General features: G+C 47.0%; 6 protein-coding genes across 6 annotated transcripts; 3 read left to right on the forward strand and 3 right to left on the reverse strand.

Annotated features, from left to right (window-relative positions):
• Positions 1–2613: 2613 nt before the first annotated feature.
• On the forward strand, positions 2614–3933 carry N7457_001927 (DUF3431 domain-containing protein; the record flags this gene model as incomplete). Its single annotated transcript, XM_057172973.1, has 3 exons — positions 2614–3140; positions 3213–3764; positions 3819–3933. The coding sequence occupies 3 exons, from the start codon at positions 2614–2616 to the stop codon at positions 3931–3933; spliced, it is 1194 nt and encodes a 397-aa protein (XP_057036876.1).
• A 340-nt stretch (positions 3934–4273) lies between these two features.
• N7457_001928 (putative GPI anchored protein) lies at positions 4274–5026 on the reverse strand (the record flags this gene model as incomplete). Its single annotated transcript, XM_057172974.1, has 2 exons — positions 4274–4593; positions 4648–5026. 2 exons carry the CDS (start codon positions 5024–5026, stop codon positions 4274–4276), a joined length of 699 nt encoding a protein of 232 aa, XP_057036877.1.
• Positions 5027–10512: 5486 nt separating this feature from the next.
• N7457_001929 (putative aldo-keto reductase (AKR)) lies at positions 10513–11508 on the forward strand (the record flags this gene model as incomplete). Its single annotated transcript, XM_057172975.1, has 2 exons — positions 10513–10752; positions 10816–11508. 2 exons carry the CDS (start codon positions 10513–10515, stop codon positions 11506–11508), a joined length of 933 nt encoding a protein of 310 aa, XP_057036878.1.
• A 981-nt stretch (positions 11509–12489) lies between these two features.
• On the forward strand, positions 12490–14864 carry N7457_001930 (heat shock factor family protein; the record flags this gene model as incomplete). The annotated part of the gene is given in 3 exon segments (XM_057172976.1): positions 12490–12984; positions 13004–13337; positions 13348–14864. The coding sequence occupies 3 exon segments, from the start codon at positions 12490–12492 to the stop codon at positions 14862–14864; spliced, it is 2346 nt and encodes a 781-aa protein (XP_057036879.1).
• Positions 14865–15559: 695 nt separating this feature from the next.
• cwc27 (putative peptidyl-prolyl cis-trans isomerase) lies at positions 15560–17194 on the reverse strand (the record flags this gene model as incomplete). Its single annotated transcript, XM_057172977.1, has 1 exon — positions 15560–17194. The coding sequence occupies one exon, from the start codon at positions 17192–17194 to the stop codon at positions 15560–15562; it is 1635 nt and encodes a 544-aa protein (XP_057036880.1).
• Positions 17195–18046: 852 nt separating this feature from the next.
• On the reverse strand, positions 18047–18463 carry N7457_001932 (Clr5 domain-containing protein; the record flags this gene model as incomplete). The annotated part of the gene is made up of 1 exon (XM_057172978.1): positions 18047–18463. The coding sequence occupies one exon, from the start codon at positions 18461–18463 to the stop codon at positions 18047–18049; it is 417 nt and encodes a 138-aa protein (XP_057036881.1).
• Positions 18464–18872: the final 409 nt, after the last annotated feature.

Below are 18872 nucleotides of genomic sequence, written 5' to 3' on the forward strand. Positions count from 1 at the left end.
GTTAGCAGACCCCATAGTGGGCTTGAGGAAGGCGTTCCTCATTCCTAATGAAATCCTGGAACGTGGGATTCCACTGGAACGTCCGAGTCCCTGAATCCCTGAACACCTGAACACCTGAACATCCGAGCATCTGATTATCTGCCTAGTCGCATCTGAGTTTCAGAGCTCGTGGACGAAGTGCACGAGTCCGGTTGACAGATGCCCAATCCCGGGGGTTCGCCTCCTGCCTCGTGCTTTCAAGGGGCCCTGCACCGGTCTGCATTTTCTATATGTGACACACTATTTAGGCCTCGTTGACTCCGCTCCATTTACTCCGTACTCCGTAATTACTGTTGGGTTCATTTGCTCAAAGGCTTCAGGGGCGAGTAATTTTCTATTATTACCTTTATTGCTCTGGCTATTATTACTCCGGAGCCCCCTATTCCCTTCCGCCCCATCCTTCGATCCACGAGTTCGTGACTCGCCACTCTACTCCGTACAGGCCGTGAGAGACTATTGGATTTCCAAATTCTCCTTCTCTATAGATCAACAGCCTGCCTTATTAAACGGCCTTCACACTGGAGCGGATGGACGCTACATGAAGCTATGCTCTACCGGTCCCACTCCACGAAATTGGAACTTTCGCCTGGTCTCCACGATCCGCGCATCCCCCGTTTCTAGCGCATGCGCCGAACCTTCTCAGAGGCTCCGGTGGCCCAGCTAGAACCCGCTAGATGCTGGTTAGAACCTTTAGTGGCAGTGTCAGATCCCGGTCTGTGGAGCTCCGGCTCATGGCCACCCTACTCCGTACTCCGTACGGAGTACTCCCTGCGACAATCGCCTTCGAAATGCGGTATAGTCGCTGGATGCACATTGACGCTAGAAAAGACTACGGAATCTTTTGCTTTCTTCTAGTCCGGAAATCGCTTAGGGATCTGGTCTTGTGATTATGGCCATGGCTGCCTCGTGGAGATGGCGAGTGCGTCATAATGCAAATCACATTGCCTCTCTTTGAGACCGGTGTGACTCAAAGATGCTGAAAGTTGTGATCAACGGCCAAGATGAGGAAAGTGCAGAGTAACCGATGGGAGGTTTCAGGTCGATCGACAGGGCCGAATCGGGCCGTGGAGACATCCATGATCTCCCAGCGAGAAAAGAAAAAAAAGAATACGTTGGGGAGACAAGCAACTCGGTGGCGCACTACAACGCATTATGTGCATCACATAGAATAATTGGGTAATAAGTGAGGTTGTAACGGAGGCGATCAATCCCCTGAATGAGAGATATCTCACCGTACGCCGTACATCAACAGGGAGCAATATGGCCCGGTGATCGGGCTGCACAGCCATCCTTGGGCATCTGACAGATCACAACGTATAGCCAAGAATGCCTATCTAGGAGAATCTTCACGTACTCCGTACTTTGTAGAAGCTACGGTCAGTGAATCCGAACTCGGATCGTACGACGCCGCTTCGAATCCGAACGACTTTCTCAAACGGTGGGAAACACGGTTGTCGAGATCCCATCTACTTCCATACCTACGGAGTACATGGTATGCAATACACCTGGATCGGGAAAGAAGCAAAAAGTACGGAGTAGGTATCATAAGCACAGGATATATTGATATGCATCATCGTAGGGTTCCTATCGTGGGTTGTCCTGGACCATGAGATGTCTTGGATCATTTCCACCAATGGGTTTTGGCCGTTAGAGCCCAGTGCGCCCTGGTCCATGCCGGGGGACGGCCTAGTCACCCTGAAAACAATCATTTTAAGATAAGTCACAGCTGTGAGATATGAAACGACCCCCTGAACTCGGTTTCAAGACCAGCCGGCTTCTCCAGGCCAATTGCCAGAGCGAATTGTACGCAGTATGGACAAGGTGATGTGGATGCCTGATAATCGAGGCATCGCACTGCGATCGCAATCTGACGTATGTGAGAGTCCAATCTGTTCATCTCGCCCTACTCCGCGAGATTTGAGTGAGTTTTGTCGATGGGATGGCTATGTTGTACTTAGGCTCATCTATCCATACTCTTATCCCTACTCCGTACAAAGTCGGCATTTCGGTTCTACACCTATCTCGAATGTATATACGGAGTATTCGGGATTGAACGTGTTCCATTCCAGACATCATGCCCTTGGTCTCCGCACATTCTGATTCCGACCAGGATATAACCAAAATGGAGCACTCTTGATGTTGTGATACAGAAAACATCTAACCGTCTCGGCAATCGTCAATTTCATAGAAACAAAATCTGAGTCTCGACGCGAATGAGTGACGAGTGCCAGACCCCACATGGAGAAGAGGTTGCACTCGCCGGATTGAGATGAGAAGCTAGTAGGAGAAATCAATGCGTTCACCAAGGATGGGAACTGCAGGGATATTCCATATATATTGCAGTTTGAAATCTTGAACCAATCTCGCACTCAGCTGGAGCGAGATATCATCTTGTGAAGCTGGTTCGTGGCTGGTGGATCTTTGCGATCTTCCAGTGGGAACCACGCAAGCCGACGGATTGGAGGCCAAGGTGCTGAGTGCAGGTGGGGATTATCCGCGGCTCTTAAAAGTTTGGGCTTTCCGCTCTGTTCACTTCACGGGGTTTGAATCTTGAAACTGGGCCCATGCTGGAAAATGCGGACTCCAGTACGAGCAGCGATAGCCATTACGCTGGTGATAACGCTGTTGGTGAAATTTCACCTGGATTCCATTTCGCAATGGCAAAATGATCAGATCGATCTAACGAACACCATGAGAGATCTCTACATGAATGGGGATGCATATATCGAGCTGGTCTCGGCGCCTACGCCTACGCCCACTGCACAGGCCCCAACTCGAAGGAAATGGACGCCTATGACCCGACCAACGCCCCTCACAGTGACACCCGAGTATGAACCAAAGCGTGTACCCGTCGATGTCCCCGGTGCCTACAGCTCTGGTCGAGACCCGTTCTGGAGAACTAGAAAGCCGCAAAAATTGACTGAGTTCCAAAAAATACATGTCGACCTACTCAGTCCGATAGGGCGTGGGGAGGCGCAACCGAGAGAGCCTTCGTCTACTGCACCGTCTCGCCCGAAGGTCACTCCGAAAACGGATCGCACCATCATTTTGGGCAAGATGTCGTATGAGAATACGGATTGGCTTGAAGACGGGCTGCCCGAGTAAGACCCCACGAACAAATTGCGCATTAATCTTCAAGTGCTCTAGATACTCATGCAGGACTGGGATATTAGATGGCAACACGCAGTGTACACCGTCGACAATCCCGAAGCGCCTCTCTCGGTTGAACGAAATAAAGGCAAAGAGAGCAATGCCTATTTACAATATATTCTGGATAATTACGACAAATTGCCTGAGTACATGGTCTTCCTCCATGCTCATCAATTCAGCAACCACGTTGAGTTTTGGGAGCAGGATAATGTATTGACTGTCCAAAAACTACAACTCGACTATCTCCGACAAGCTGGATATGCCAACCTGCGTTGCGACTGGGGTCCCGGATGTCCCGACGAAGTCCAGCCCTTTCGGCAAGCGGCTGGTCGCACGACCGAGCTTGCCTTTGCGGGCGCTTGGATCCGGATCTTCAACAACACGAACGTTCCCGAGACTGTTGCTGCACCTTGCTGTGCTCAGTTCGCTGTGACCAAGGATCAGGTTCTCCAGCGACCGCGAAGCGACTATGAATGGTATCATCATTGGCTTATGACGACCGAATTGGATGATGAAACGAGCGGTCGTGTCTTTGAGTACTTGTGGCATATCATTTTCGGGCAGGATCCCGTGTTGTAAGTTTGCCGAAATGAGATATATGACGATTTTGATGCTAACCTGCTGAACAGTTGCCCTACCAAGGTACAATGTTACAAGAATGTATATGACATGGATTATGAACCACCAATTGAGGAATTCTTAGGGGATGCCTTCTGGGAGGATTGGATGGATAAGATACCCTAGGCGAGATACAATGGTATTTATCTAGCCCAAATGGAGAATGGAATGGGCGGTTTAACAGTACTCTCTGGACTTTCCTTTTTGCTCAAACCAATCTCATACAGGACTTAAGCCATTGTCCAGTTACCTACCTACTCTACCCAACCTGGTCTTCCCCAAAGACATAAAAGCATCAATCTTGTTGCATGTTGGTACTGTAAATTATTCCATGGCTCATAAAATGATATCATTTCCAAGTTTTCGAAAACAAGAGACCGATATTGAATGGATACATAAAATCAATCGTATACATCTTCACTCGTTCGCTACCTCTTATGGCCAACACATATCCAACCAATGACCCTTACAGCCAAGCAAGGGCAATCAGTCCCATCACGCCTGCCATGGATGCAGTACCGGGAACCGAAATACCAGCTGCAATGTCGGGAGTGGCACTAGAAGATAATGCTGAGCCTGATGAGGAACCCACGGAGTCAGAGGATTCGGAGGTTGAAGAACTCGAGTCCCGGTTGTTGGTTCCGCCGGTGGTGGGAGAGTCTGTTGCGGTGGCTGCAATTGAAGTTGCAACAGCAGTACCAGTGGATGTGCCAGTTAGAGTAGTGGCAGCGGCAGAGTTATAGGTAGTAGTGGTGAGCGAGCAAGAGTAGACAAGATCAAGGGCCTCTGTGCAAAGTGTTAGGATCCTGCATGAGGGGCGGGTATTCCCATAGTACATACCGTTATCATCATAGTCGTGGTCATCATCGTGGTCATCGTGGTCATAGTCATCATAGTCGTAGTCATCATCATCGTCGTCATCATCGTGATCATAGTCGTGGTGAGTGGTGCTGTTGCTGTTGCTGCGCATGTCATTTTGATACTGAGTGATGCAGGCAGAGCAGAGGGGGATTTGAGTCTTGGCTGCATCCCAATCGCAAATGCACTGGATCTCAGCGGAATCCCTCTCGTGCTTGGCATCGCAGCTCTTAGCGATTCCGACAACGGGACCGCAGGCAGCCCAGCAACGATTCGGAACATCGTCATGATCTAGTTTAGATGCAATCGTAACACTCGCGAGGAGGAGACCACAGAGGGGGAGGAGCTGCTGAGTACGCATGATGATTGATGTTGTTGGTGTTGGTGTACGGCGTCGTTGTATGTATATAGAAAAAGTTGGTGGGTTGAGATTATGGCAATCCAAGAGAACCCAGCCACTACTTATATTTCTTCCCCTTGTCAAATCTCCAAGCATCCGGGTAACTGCATCGCGAGTTTTCTGTGTCGGCATTCCCCGCCGATCAGGGTTTCGCGAGACATGTCCGGAGTACGGAGTAGACAAGTCGAGCTGAGCCCCCAGAAGCATGTCGGCCCTACGTAATGATCCATACAGATTCAAGAACGGACTGGCATCTCCCACCGATCAGCGGAGTGCTGCCAATGCTAACCATGCAAAAGCAGTTGCCTGGGTTATTCTCGCATGAGCCAAGATTTCGCCAAGATCGATTGGAAGTCAGATCGTGGGGGCTAATAATATCGTGCATGGGTTTCTCACTTCTTCCGCATCGTGGCTATGCTTCACATGGTTGTTTGGACGGGATTGTATTCGCAATCTTCAGTCCATTTTCGCCAAGACCAAGGTCTTATCTTGGGGACCTTGTGCGGAGTACTCCGTACGGAGTAGTTGACGTTATACACAAGTGTTATAGGTCTAAGCCACGCTGTGGGACCCAATGGGTGGATATCACCTGCCTAGAGAATTGAGCAGCCTTGGCCATAGTTTGATCGGCCATTTGTCGGTTAGCTTCATCCCGGAGGTATGTCAGATCTATAAGTGAAAGGCTAAGCGTGGATACTTACAAGGACCGTTGCGACTCATCGTGGGAGCTATTGGTCCTGGATGAACTTGATCATAGCCATGATATGATATGTAATATACAATCTGATTTTGGAGTCAACCCGGCCCATCGGTTGGAGAGGAGACGCCAAGATTATATATAGTACCATACATAATAGATTAAGAGAGTTACTATGGGCACCCGAAATTACTATGGGCACCCAGCGCTAAGCCTCTTTGAACATTTCTTCCCGCTGGCCGCTCACTTTGATCCTCTAATAGTATGAAATATAGTATGATCTCTGTTTTTAATACTGAGATCGTATATGTGTACGACGAAATTACTACTACTAGAAATATTAGCTGATCCTACCATCATTTAACATCATGAAGCTATTCCCAGTTCACGACCCTATACAAAAAAGGGGGTTTTCAATATAAAAAGGGCAGTTTTCAATGTAGAAATAGAGTTTTCCATGCAGAAATGAGGCTATTCCTAGATATTAATTCAATGTAAAAAGGGCAGTTTTTAATGTAGAAATGGAGTTTTCTATACAAAAAGGGGAGTTTTCCATATAAAAAGGGGAGTTTTCTATACAGAAATGAGGCTATTCCCAGGTGTTGATTTAGTGCAAAAAGGAGGGTTTAGTAGTGTAGAGTTTTTATAGGGCCCCCTAGATCATATAACCTCAAAACAGATACTAATTTCTAAAATAGTGCCAATCGAGTTTTCTCACGTAGCTAGTATAGTCATTACCCTCCCTATCTACCACCTTAATTTCTACTAAATCTTATCATTTTATAGTGTTATTTTAATATATTCTATACCAAACTTTACTATACAAACTAGATATAAGTCTTATTAAGCACTTCCCCTTCCCCTTCCCCTTCCCCTTCCCCTTCCCCTTCCCCTTCCCGTAGTGATCCTACTAACCGCTATCTAATCATTAGACTCGGTTATCTCGCCCTAGGTAGTCTACTTATTATTATGCCTTATATTTATAGGCTGCTATCGTACCGATCGCCGTATAACTATATCCTTATCCTCGCGTATAATTTTAAATTAAGATAGCTCGCGGCGGGTTAAGTTCTCGAATCGCTATAATACCCGCGATAATAGTATAAAGGCCTACTAAGATAATTGTTAAGATAATTGCTAAGACGCTAGTAGCTAACTACGCGCCCGTACTATATAAGGATTTTATACTTAGAGTTCTAATACACTCTTAAGGGATAGTATAATCTGATCTTACTAGATCTAATAATAGCGATAGAAGTCGGCCTAGGTAAGGCTTACACCTATTACCTAGGCTTTATTAATACGGTAGATATATAGATACCCCTTCGTCTACGTCGATCTACCTAAGTATAATTATAGGATAGTCGGCCTATTATTAGTAGGCGGTAGATAGTAATTAAATACTAATCGTACCTTATTAATTACCTAATCTATAACTAATGTCTTAACCTTCCTAAATAATAGACTACTATTAATCTCTCTCCCTATTCGCTAGGAGGTAAGCTTCTAGCTAATCTTAATAGCTAGTCGCTTAGTCGTACTTTTAAACTAAATACTAAGAGTAAAGAGGTCCTTAGTACTAATCTAAAGGTTAAGCTTAAGATAGCGATAAGCTACTTTAACGCGTGAAGTCGAGGTCTTATTAAGGTATAAAAACCTACTAGTATAGTATCGTAGGAAATAGGGGCTATAGCCACGAATCTATTCCCTATCGATATATACTAGTAACCCTAGGTAGTGATAGTATTTCTCTCTAAAAGCTCCCTACTAAGCCTCTATATCGTTAACCTCCCGCGCGAAAACGATATTCTACTAGCTCCCTTTTATAGTATTCCACTATAATATAATCTCCTAGGTGGTCTCTTTAATAGTATACCGCGTATTAGAGTCGGTAATAGTTTAGAGGATTTAGCGGCGGAGAAAGGGTCTAGCGTAGCACTCGATATTATAGGTAATATACTAGATATAAAGTATCGCATTTATAGCCGGGAAAACCTAGTAAAGATCGATATATTAGGAGGTATATAGAGATATAGGATAGAGATAATACTAATCTTATTAATTATATTTCGTACTACTTATTCTTTATCTATTAAGATAGTCTATAGACTAAAATAGGAGATAGGGATAGGGGGGCACTCGCGATCTTATTCGACGAGATAAAGCTCGTTAGATACGTGCGCTCTAGCTAACTTTAGGGAATTAGGGACTTAGCTAGTAGGGACTTAGCTAGTAGGGACTTAGCTAGTAGGGACTTAGCTAGTAGGGACTTAGCTAGTAGGGACTTAGCTAGTAGGGACTTAGCTAGTAAGGTATTAGCTACTAAGAGCTCGGTAACGAGAGACTCTATAGTAGTAGTGCGAGTAAGCGTAGGTATACTCGCACCTATACTAATAGCTATATAGATCTCCCTAAGCTAGGTAAGTACTCGATAGTATAAGGCCTACTTCTCACTACTTAAAAAAGTATATACTATATAAAAAGTCTTACTAATAGGTGATATACCTACGATATTAAGTAGGGGCATCTTCTATTTATTAGTCTTATACGTATAGTCTATCTATAAGATATATAGATAGGTATATAGAAACTAGAGACTAATCTTATATATTATAAAAAGGGTGCTAAGGGAGTTATCGGCTATATCTACCTTATACCGAATGATCTAAGTACTATCCTTAGGGAGATCTATTAGTAGAGCTTAAATTAGGGTACGCCCTACGAGCTACTAGCGGGCTATATAAGCCCGTAGATTAGTAATATCGCGAGTACGGAGGTATAAAGTCTAACTATTAGCCTCGGCCTTACCCCGAATAGTACCTATAATATAACGAGTTAGGATACTATTAGTGATCTAGCTAATAATAGCTAATAGTAGACGCTTAAGCTCGATTCTATAGGTAATAATCGTAGTTGACGGATTAACGTGATAATAATTATACTTAGTAATAATACTTTTAACTCTCTATATACTACTAGTAACGCGTCGGAGAGTACCTACGAAACTATAGCTTATTACCGACCGCTTCCGCCTACGTATCTATATAATCGGGGCACGATCTATCCGATAGTCCCGGCCACGGCTATATTAGAATTAAATCTTCGTATCTATACTACGTACTATCACGATAGGGAAGCCGAGTGGGAGAGACTACGTATTTAACGTTCTTAGTACCTCTTTTTTAGATAGCGTAGTAGTGTTTATACTAGTTTCGATAGTTTGGAAAGGGGGTATAGTATTAGGAAGGCTAGGCGTAGGGGGATCTATATTATATAGATCACTAGTTAAAGTTAGCTAGGTAATAATATAGTTAAGCTAGGTGTTATACCTACCTATATCGATAAGGGTGATAACTATACTAGCTACGTAAGAAAACTCGATTAGCACTATTTTAGAAATCAGTATCTATTTTAAGGTTATATAATCTAGGGGGCCCTATAAAAACTCTACACTACCAAACCCTCCTTTTTGCACTAAATCAACACCTAGGAATAGCCTCATTTCTGTATAGAAAACTCCCCTTTTTGCATAGAAAACTCCCCTTTTTGTATAGAAAACTCCATTTCTACATTGAAAACTACCCTTTTTACACTGAATCAACATCTAGGAATAGCCTCATTTCTACATGGAAAACTCTATTTCTATATTGAAAACTACCCTTTTTACACTGAATCAATATCTGGGAATAGCCTCATTTCTGTATAGAAAACTCTATTTCTACATTGAAAACTGCCCTTTTTACACTGAATTAATATCTGGGAATAGCCTCATTTCTGCATAGAAAACTCTATTTCTACATTGAAAACTGCCCTTTTTACACTGAATCAATATCTGGGAATAGCCTCATTTCTACATTGAAAACTCCCCTTTTTTGCATGGGGTTGTGAACTGGGAATAGCTTCATGATATCAAATGATGGTAGGATCAGCTAATATTTCTAGCAGTAGTAATTTCGTCGTACACATATACGATCTCAGTATTAAAAACAGAGATCATACCATATTTCATACTATTAGAGGATCAAAGTGAGCGGCCAGCGGGAAGAAATATTTAAATAGGCTTAGCGCTGGGTGCCCATAGTAATTTCGGGTGCCCATAGTAACTCTCTAGATTAACCCAGGCCTAACAAAGATCAGAGCTACTTGACCAGCCTCCCACTGCTTTATCCCCGATCAAATCTCATGTTTAAGTACAGCACCCTCGGAGCATTTTTAGAGGGTTCTGCTCACACAATAGAATCCAAGTCATGTCATTTATAAGAGAAAATTAGCCGAAATCGGAAAGGCTCCAAATTGCATTATTATGGTGGCTTAATCCATATTCCCCCATATGCCGGTCCGAGAGCTCGTTGTTCTGCTATATATAGTACATGGGTGATAACGTTAAGACATCTCCGTAGATCTCTAGGCTTCAAGATTCTCAACCGCCGTATGGCAATTTAAGCTTGTCTATTATTAACACTATTCGCTACCTACATGTACCTACATGTAGGTAGTAAGTACCCTGTCGAGCTAGTGAGGTGAATCTGGCCCAGTGGGCGTCATAACTTCATTGGATGGATCCATGGATACTGCCACACATTAGTAACCTCCAGGCGAGGCCCCGGCCCTGGGATCCCCCGCAATCATAACATCATGACAGAACACGCCTCGTACGTACCTTTGCGTCCTTGCTTCCAAATCAAGTGATCGAAGTTTGGATTCTCCTATTATTCTTGAACAGAAGGCCATGACTCGGACTGTCGGCAAGATGTGGGAGAAGTACTGCCTGCGTCCAACTCAAGGCACTGTCTCCACCACCGTTCCAGTGTTTATTTACGGCACAGCCTGGAAGAAAGACCGCAGTGCTGATCTTGTCTACAACGCGATCAAAGCCGGCTTCCGAGCAGTAGACACAGCGGCTCAACCCCGTCATTACGAAGAGAATCTCGTCGGCGATGGTATTCGCCGAGCAATTACCGATGGAATTGTCACCCGAACAGAGTTATACGTGCGTGAGCCGTAATTTGCTCGAATGGCTTGGACGATCTGTCAGCTAAGAATAAATCGATAGGTGCAAACCAAATTCAGTCCTGTCTCAGCACAGGACATGGCTGATATGCCCTATGACCCGTCAGCGACGGTGACGAATCAGGTTCACGCATCTATCAAATCGTCATTGCATAATCTTCGCTCAAAAGATGATCCTAGCTCTGTGGATGAGGCCTACATTGACACTGTGGTCATCCATTCACCACTTTCTACCCTAGCCCATACCCTGGAAGCCTGGCATGCTCTTGAGACCTATGTCCCCCATCAAATCCGGAATTTAGGTATCTCCAATTGTACATTGCCTATGCTCCGAGAATTATGTACCTCGCCCCAGATCACTGTAAAGCCGTCAGTGGTACAGAACAGATTTCACGAGCAGACCTTGTTTGACGTCCCTCTCCGTGCATTCTGCGGCGAGAATCACGTCATTTATCAAAGCTTCTGGACTTTGACAGCCAACCCGGACCTTGTACGCTCGGAGCCTGTGCAGAAACTTGCTCAGACTGTGAACATCACACCCGAAGCTGCTTTTTACACTCTGGTCATGGGCTTGGGCGATGTGGCCGTGTTGAATGGGACTAAGAATGAATCGCGTATGAAGGAAGATTTGGCAGCTCCCAAGCAAGTCGAGGACTTCACGAAGCAGCAACCTGACCTATGGCAGCAATTATTGACAGAGTTCCGAGGTTTGATCGGGGAATACTCTTCCACATAGAATATCTGACTAGTTGTGTTGATTTTTTGCGCATTACGTACTATTGAATAATTGATATTGACTACAGGATACCACCTGGTTAGAATTCTAGTATATCTGTACATTGAAGGTGCCTGGGGATGTCTCTGTGCTGGCTATTCTAATTATTTTGATCAACGGGGGAGTACCTATAGTAGAGTTGACGTGGGAGAATGCGATCCTTGAATGGCCACATTAACATACCGGCAGCGTGGGGAGGAAAGACTGGAGATCTATAAGAGTTTCTGTGGACATCTTCGGAGTCAACATTGGAGAGATCTGACGGGTCTATGTATCTATACTTAATAAACAGGCAGGATCACATGGCGGGATGAGGTACTTGTACCTGTCCCGATGTCACCATTCTGCTGACTCAGTCAACGCCTCCACAGCGCGATCTCGCCGCTGAGGGACCTGAGGGGTCCAATGCACTAATTTCATCTGCATATTGACAGCTGCCGACATACATATATCTCCAGGTCTGGTGCATTCGGTTGAGAGCACCTGAGGTCTTCGAATCACCCGTCGACTCTATTCACCGCCCAAGTGGGCGCTTTCTGCTGGTGCCGCCCGCCTTGTTCTGGATGTTGGACAATTCACGCGCCTCTTGAGCGTCATCTGCCTAATATCGATCACTGCTGGACCTTGAGGTGCAGCCTGTTTCTGCCTGCTGTGGTCCTTGCCCTACTACTGGGTTACCATCGACAGATTTGGCGTCCAAATCATTGACATTCCCTGTTTTTCGCTCTCGGTTCTGGGGTCAAAGGCTTTTTGACTCAAAATCAGAAACGACTTGAATGAAATATTTCCCGCATACTGAGTTAGCATCTGGTCCATTTGTCTTCTAGACAAATTGTATGCAGCCAACTCTATCCTATCCAAGGATCGGGGAAAATTGAGACCTAATACCATATCGAACTCCACCGCGATAAGATCCAACGTCTTTGCGCCTGTCTATTCGCGATGAGTTCGCAAGGAGTCACCCGCAAGAGAGCTGCGCCAGGAGCAGTTCCACCTCCCCATCCTCAAATGAATCCTGTACCGAGCTTTCCGACCACCACGAACCCCGGCTCTCAACTCTCAAACGACCAATTCTTACAATGGGGCCAGAACCCCCCCGCCAATGCCATCAATACCTCTACCTTCTCCGATCCATCATACAACACCGCAGGCTTTGCGCCACCCCAGGATGTGTCGGCACCGACCGCGACAGCATCCAATCAATTAGCACGCCGACAAGTGAACCAGGTTGTCAGCCGAAACCGTGGCTACGAGCAACCTCCGGCCTCATATGTGGAAAATGGGGGAAACAGTGGCAATGGTGAAAGTGGCGCATGGGGAGAATCTCTAGAGGAGCTCTACCGCAGAGCTTTGACTGCAAAGAGAGATTCACAGGCGAAACGAAAGCAAATCCCGCCTTTTGTTCAGAAACTGAGCAGGTATGACACGCCCATCACTGTACGATCGAAACCCACAGCTAACTGAGAAACGCAGCTTCCTGGACGAATCCAAGAACACGGAATTGATTCGATGGTCAGACGATGGCAATTCCTTTGTCGTTCTGGACGAGGATGAGTTTGCAAGGACCTTGATCCCAGAGCTTTTTAAACACAATAACTACGCATCATTTGTTCGTCAATTGAACATGTACGGATTCCACAAGAAAGTCGGACTTTCCGATAATTCAATGCGCGCCAGTGAACGAAAAAACAAGAGCCCCAGCGAATATGCCAACCCTTATTTCAAACGAGGCCATCCAGATTTGCTATGGCTCATTCAGAAACCAAAGAATGCCGGAGGTGGCCATGCAAGTAAACCTAGCAAGGGCAGCGCGCGTGAAGACGGAGGATGTGGATGAGCACGATATCGATGATTATGTCGAGGAAGGTGCAGCAGTTCCTCGCGACAACCGTGCCGCTAGGCCACATCAATTGTCATTAGTCACAGATAATCCTGTGCCGAATGATCAACTTTCCGGGGTATATCGCGAACTTCAAGCAATTCGTCAGCAACAGTCGATAATCTCCACCACAATCACCAGGCTACGGAAAGAGCACGAGCAACTCTATGCCCAGGCCGCAAACTTCCAGGAGCAACACACTCGCCACGAGAATTCAATCAATGCCATTCTTACATTCCTTGCAACCGTATACAATCGCAGTTTGCAGGGAGAAGGGGGACCTCAGAACCTGGCGAATTCTTTTGCGGGCGCCATTTCGCAGGACCAAGGCAACATCGTGGATGTTGATGATGACTATCTTAGTAATGCTTTAGGATCAATGGCCAGTCCCAACGGCCAGCGAACAATGAAGAAACAGCCTCTGCTCTTAAAGGCTCCGCCCACAACGGATGCATATAACCGGGCGTCCACGATCTCACCAGCAGCCAGTGGTTCATATGACATGCGGTCTCGGGGTCATACTCGGCAACCCAGCGCCACCCAGCACGGCCACGTGGAAGAGGTTTTTGACCACAGTCCTCGGCCCGCTTCGAACGTTCGTCCCGGACAACCGACAGATGAGAGTTCTCCTCAAAGGGATATCATGTCTGTAATCCAGAATTCCAATGCACGCAGCGGGCTCTCCACCAATTTTTCCGAATTCCCCAATGTGCTCTCTTCCCTCGAAACCCATGGTGGCAATGTTCCTCTTACAGCAAATCAACGTGCCGACATGCTTCGACTCATGGCTCATGAGACAAACTCATCAGAACCCAATGCTGGGGTCTCACCCAATAATGCCCTCATTTCGCCAAACCCACCACCCATGCCCCACAACTACTCAGGCAGGCTAGCCAGCACCCGACAAGAGATCGACAACCTCGTCAAGATGCAAGCCGAACAGGATCGTTCTGTCCAGAATTTGACTAGCCTCCTCCAGCCGTTGAGTCCGAATGGTACTATCCCCGGCATCGATAGTGATGGCAATGTACCTCCTCCCCCGCTTGACCTCGACCAAATCTTCAACAATGACTATTTCACGGATATTGGAGATACGGGTTCCGATATCAAGAAACAGGCTGAGAATCCGATGAGCCATTTGGGGACAGGCCACAACACCCACGATCCTGTGGGGGCTATCCAAGGTGATAACGCGGACACCAACGACCTGTTCGATTTTGACCATATACCTACCGAGCCTGATCTCTTTGAAACCCCTCACCACACGCACGGGGACGCTGCCTACAACTATGCTTTCGACGGTTCCGGGTATGATGAATCCGGGCGTGTGATTGAACAGTTGACGGACAGTGAAGCCACTAGTCCCACAGCGACAGAGAATCTAGTAGAGGCTGTGGATGATGGCGGCAGCGCAACGAAACGGCGCCGAAAGGCGTGATCCTGTGTACAGCGCAAGGATCACCAGATGGAGCGACTACGACTATGGAAACAAAACTTCGCGGCGTTAGATCGGGCGTTATCTAGTTGACATGGGCATATTCATGTACCTGGGGGATTCAGGTTGTAAAAATCTATGATCCATGAACTATCCTAGTCACTGGAAATTTAATGAGATACCTTTTGCTTTACCTTGCTTTTCTAAAGAATGTGCTATCCAGTATGCGAGTCAATAGCGCCTGTCACCTTCTTGATGCAGTGTAGGGTCTGGCAGACTCCCACGTTGGAATCAAATGCACCTCTCTGCCAAAAGCTTGTCTGATTCTCTTGCCCCAAACGTATTCCCCTACCCGGCGAAGACAACAATGCCGTTCGATGATTTCCTGGCGAGGAGTGCCGGTGTGGTCGATTGATTTGAGGATATTGCACATGCCCGCTGTCAGCTCTTGACCATCAGGCTGGTCTGATCACCGCCACTATGAATGCAGACGTGGCATATGAGAACCAATCTCAGTTGAAGGTTGCGTATCCTACAATGGCCTATGCAGTATGATGTGGACTCTCAAGGGGAATGTCGCGTCTAGTTTCAGGGAGAATTATCGACCCGTTTCGAGGATATTCAACAAAAGATCCATCGGTTAGGATTAGATTGCTGTGTAGAACTCGAAAACAATGTGACATGCAGTACATTCGCATTTAGCGCCCCTTATCCCATTCCAAATCACCCACTCGCCCTCGTTTACGCTCACGTTCTCTATCTCGTTGCAGCCCTCGCTTGCCTCCTACCACCTCCTTTTCCCGCTCGCGCGGATCAATCACCATAAGTGAGTCTGCATCGCCTCCGTGCTCGCGCTTCCAGTTCAAATCTTTGCCTAGGGTATCTTTTCCGAATCGGAGTTCGTGTGAGAGCCATCCTCCGCCTTGCTGTGCAGGATCATCCGCCTCTGCCTCTGGATTGTCCCATGCTTGGCAGGATTGACAGTTTGCAATGAAGTGCAGATCGCAGAGTTGGGCTTCCTCGTCTTCTGCGTCTTTGTCTTGATTTAAGTCTTGATCGGTGTGAGTTTTGCTATTTGATGTTGCGGTCGTTGGTTCTGGTTTGGCAGCCTCGAGCTTGGCTTTGAAAGCGTTGAAAAGCTGCAATGCCTCTCTCTCAGCTGCATTGCTCGGCCCAGTGCCATTGCGACTGGAGCCATTGGCAGAACCTGGGGGTGGCCGCTTCCGTCCTCGAATGGAGGTCTCGGGGATCATAGCTTCGAGGGCAGATTTCTTTCGGCCTGTATCTTTGGGACCAATATCGACGTCGCGACGCATCGATGCCCTCAAGGCGGCAATCTGAGCGTTTGTCCGCGACAACTTGGACTCCTTTGGGGGCGCGGCATCTGGGGGTGGGGACCGAGAAGGCGACTCGGGGTCAGGCACCGGGAGTTGTGTTTCCGGTTCTGGTGTCTTTGGGCGTTTTTTACGGTCTGCGGACGGCGATCGTTTTGGAGATGACGAGCGGAGCCGTTTGCGCGGCTGTGCTGGGACTTCAGTTCGGGAGTTGGAGTTTGATGGCTCGAGCTTTGCGCCGGGTACATCTGCCACCAGGCTGGTGTTGAATTTCGGTTTCGCTAAACGCATGGGCATTTCCTCATCGCCTTCGTCGTCTCCGAAACTCAGCAGCGTTTTCCCCTTTGCTGCCTTCTTCTTTTTCTTGATCGCACTTTTTTCAGGCTTCCCAGCTGTTGAGACGGTTTTTCTGTCTTTCAACTTCCCTTCCAATGGCCCCAGTTCTCCTACCTCGCAGGATGTCACCTTGATTGGGTAAACAGGTCGCTCAGTGCCCGCAATGCGCTCCGCATCTGCAATTTTCAAGACATTGTAGATGCTATCTCCTTCCAGTCTCCCAAAAATTGTGCATTGTCCATTCATCTCGCGCTCTGTGTTCGCCAACGTGATAAAAAATTGACTGCCATATGTCCCATCCTCGCTCTTGGCCATTCCTACCAAGCCACGTCGATTGAAACGCAGTCGACTGTGTATTTCATCGCGTAAAACTACCCGCTCATTTGGGTCTCGAGCTTCCGGGTCGAATTCGAATTCTGGGTATTCATAGATCGAGGTGCCGCCAGAGCCAGTGCCGGTGGGATCACCGCCCTGAATCACAAAATCCGGAGCCACACGGTGAAAGATTGTATCTGCATAGTAGTTGTCCTTGCAGTGCTGGAGGAAGTTCTTGCAAGTGAGAGGGGTCTGGGTCGCGAATAGTGCGATATGAATAGGGCCCACGGTCGTGTTGAGCGTAGCCGACGCGGTGGGATTAGGCTCACTGGCGTATTGTGAGGACATGACGAGCAAATAAGCTGCCGGATCACGGCGCGGGACACAAGAAGCAGAGAAAAAACTCGCAAAGTGAGTTTGGGAAGATAGACAAGCCTTCTTGAGTCTTGCGATCCAATGATCTGGTTTCGCCGATCAAAAGCTCCAACTAACGTCATGGCACGTGACTCTTATCTAGCCCTCACTTGGTGTCCCCCAAGAATCAAGATCGCGTTTACAAAAGATGGATGTTTTTCAAGATGAATACAATTTCCCTTATATTCAATACTACATGGTCCATGTTTCACAGTATCGAAATGAAAGCAAAGACACCAGTGACCAGTCAGGTCATTCACCAGGTGGAGATTGAGCATTGAGCGTTGGGCGTTGCACATGGATTTTTGTCGCATTTGGGAGGAACCAACAGCAGGTGCTGAGATATTTGGGGTTCACACATCGGTGATTTCGAGTATATATCGAGCATTATGACGAGGCACCGAGATGGGTGGCACTGGGTGTTGATGGCTCTTCGTAGCCTCATTGAGTGGCCGCTGTGAGATCTTGTTTTGTGTGAGGTGCGTTTGGTGTTACAATGATTGTAGCTGTCCTAAGAATCAGGGCTTGATTCCGCCATGGGGTGGCTAAGCACATTACCTGCAGTGGGCTTTTGGTCCAGACATGGAAATTCCAGATTATCACTGCCATGGAGTCGACAAGTGAGACATGAACAGTCGCAGTCAAGTAGCATGGGGCAAAGTTCGATCTTGTCGCGTAGGGTGGGATGATTCATCGTAATCGTAATCTGTCAAGAATGGGTTGCTGCTTGAGGGCATGAAGTGGAAGGACCAATGGTGAGAAAGCTGCAGTTCCAGCAAGCTCGGTTCACACAGGTTGGCCCTCTATCAAAGACCGCGGTATGATCATTTGCATCTGTTCTCGGTGTTGTGCTTGTTCAGAAGCCCTGGCATGGAGTCCTAATTTAAACCGCAGACGACGCAAAGTGCGTTCAGAGATACCGTAACCTTCTTGCTGCAGCATGTTGAGCATCGCCTTGTCGGTCAGCCTATCCTGTAAGAAAAGCATCCTAATCCGCGCGTGTAACGCCTCATCTCCAGTCGTCGTCCGGTGTCGTTTGCGGATGCCCCACTGGCGAAGCCGAGACTGGATGGTTCGCTCCTTGACCTGGATGTTATGTCGACTTTCGAGTGTGCGGCCGATAGAGTCGCTACTAACACCATGGTGGTAGAGAGTAATGATCTCCTCCCGGTAGGGTTCTAAATTGATCTGTTGGCGGGGCATTCTGTGGGGAAGCTTAAAAAAAAGAAGCGAAGAAAGCTGGAAGTCAAGTTGATATTTAACTCAAGGCGGTGAATCTGCGGGATGGTCACTTCTTTTTTGGGGAATACGGGATGGCAAACTCTTGAAGACTCCGAGATGAAAAGATTGGTATTTCTTGAAGGATCAAGCTACTTTGGCTTGGGGAAGAGGAAGCTGGAACTACCTCGGTAGGTAAGCCCTGGAAGTCCAGGGCTGTCAGACCCGTTGTGTTGCAGGAACACAATCCAGACACATATCATAGGTATACAGTACTTGTACTTCACAATAGTGAAGCTACAGATATCACACAGGCTATGGAAATGTTTAGCTTAATGGTTCAAAGATCAGGTTGAAGTCATCGTTGCATTCTCATAGATTCATTACACATTGC

Source organism: Penicillium paradoxum, assembly GCF_028828445.1.
Source record: "Penicillium paradoxum strain IBT 22861 chromosome Unknown utg000002l_segment0_segment0, whole genome shotgun sequence".
NCBI classification, from domain to species: domain Eukaryota; kingdom Fungi; phylum Ascomycota; class Eurotiomycetes; order Eurotiales; family Aspergillaceae; genus Penicillium; species Penicillium paradoxum.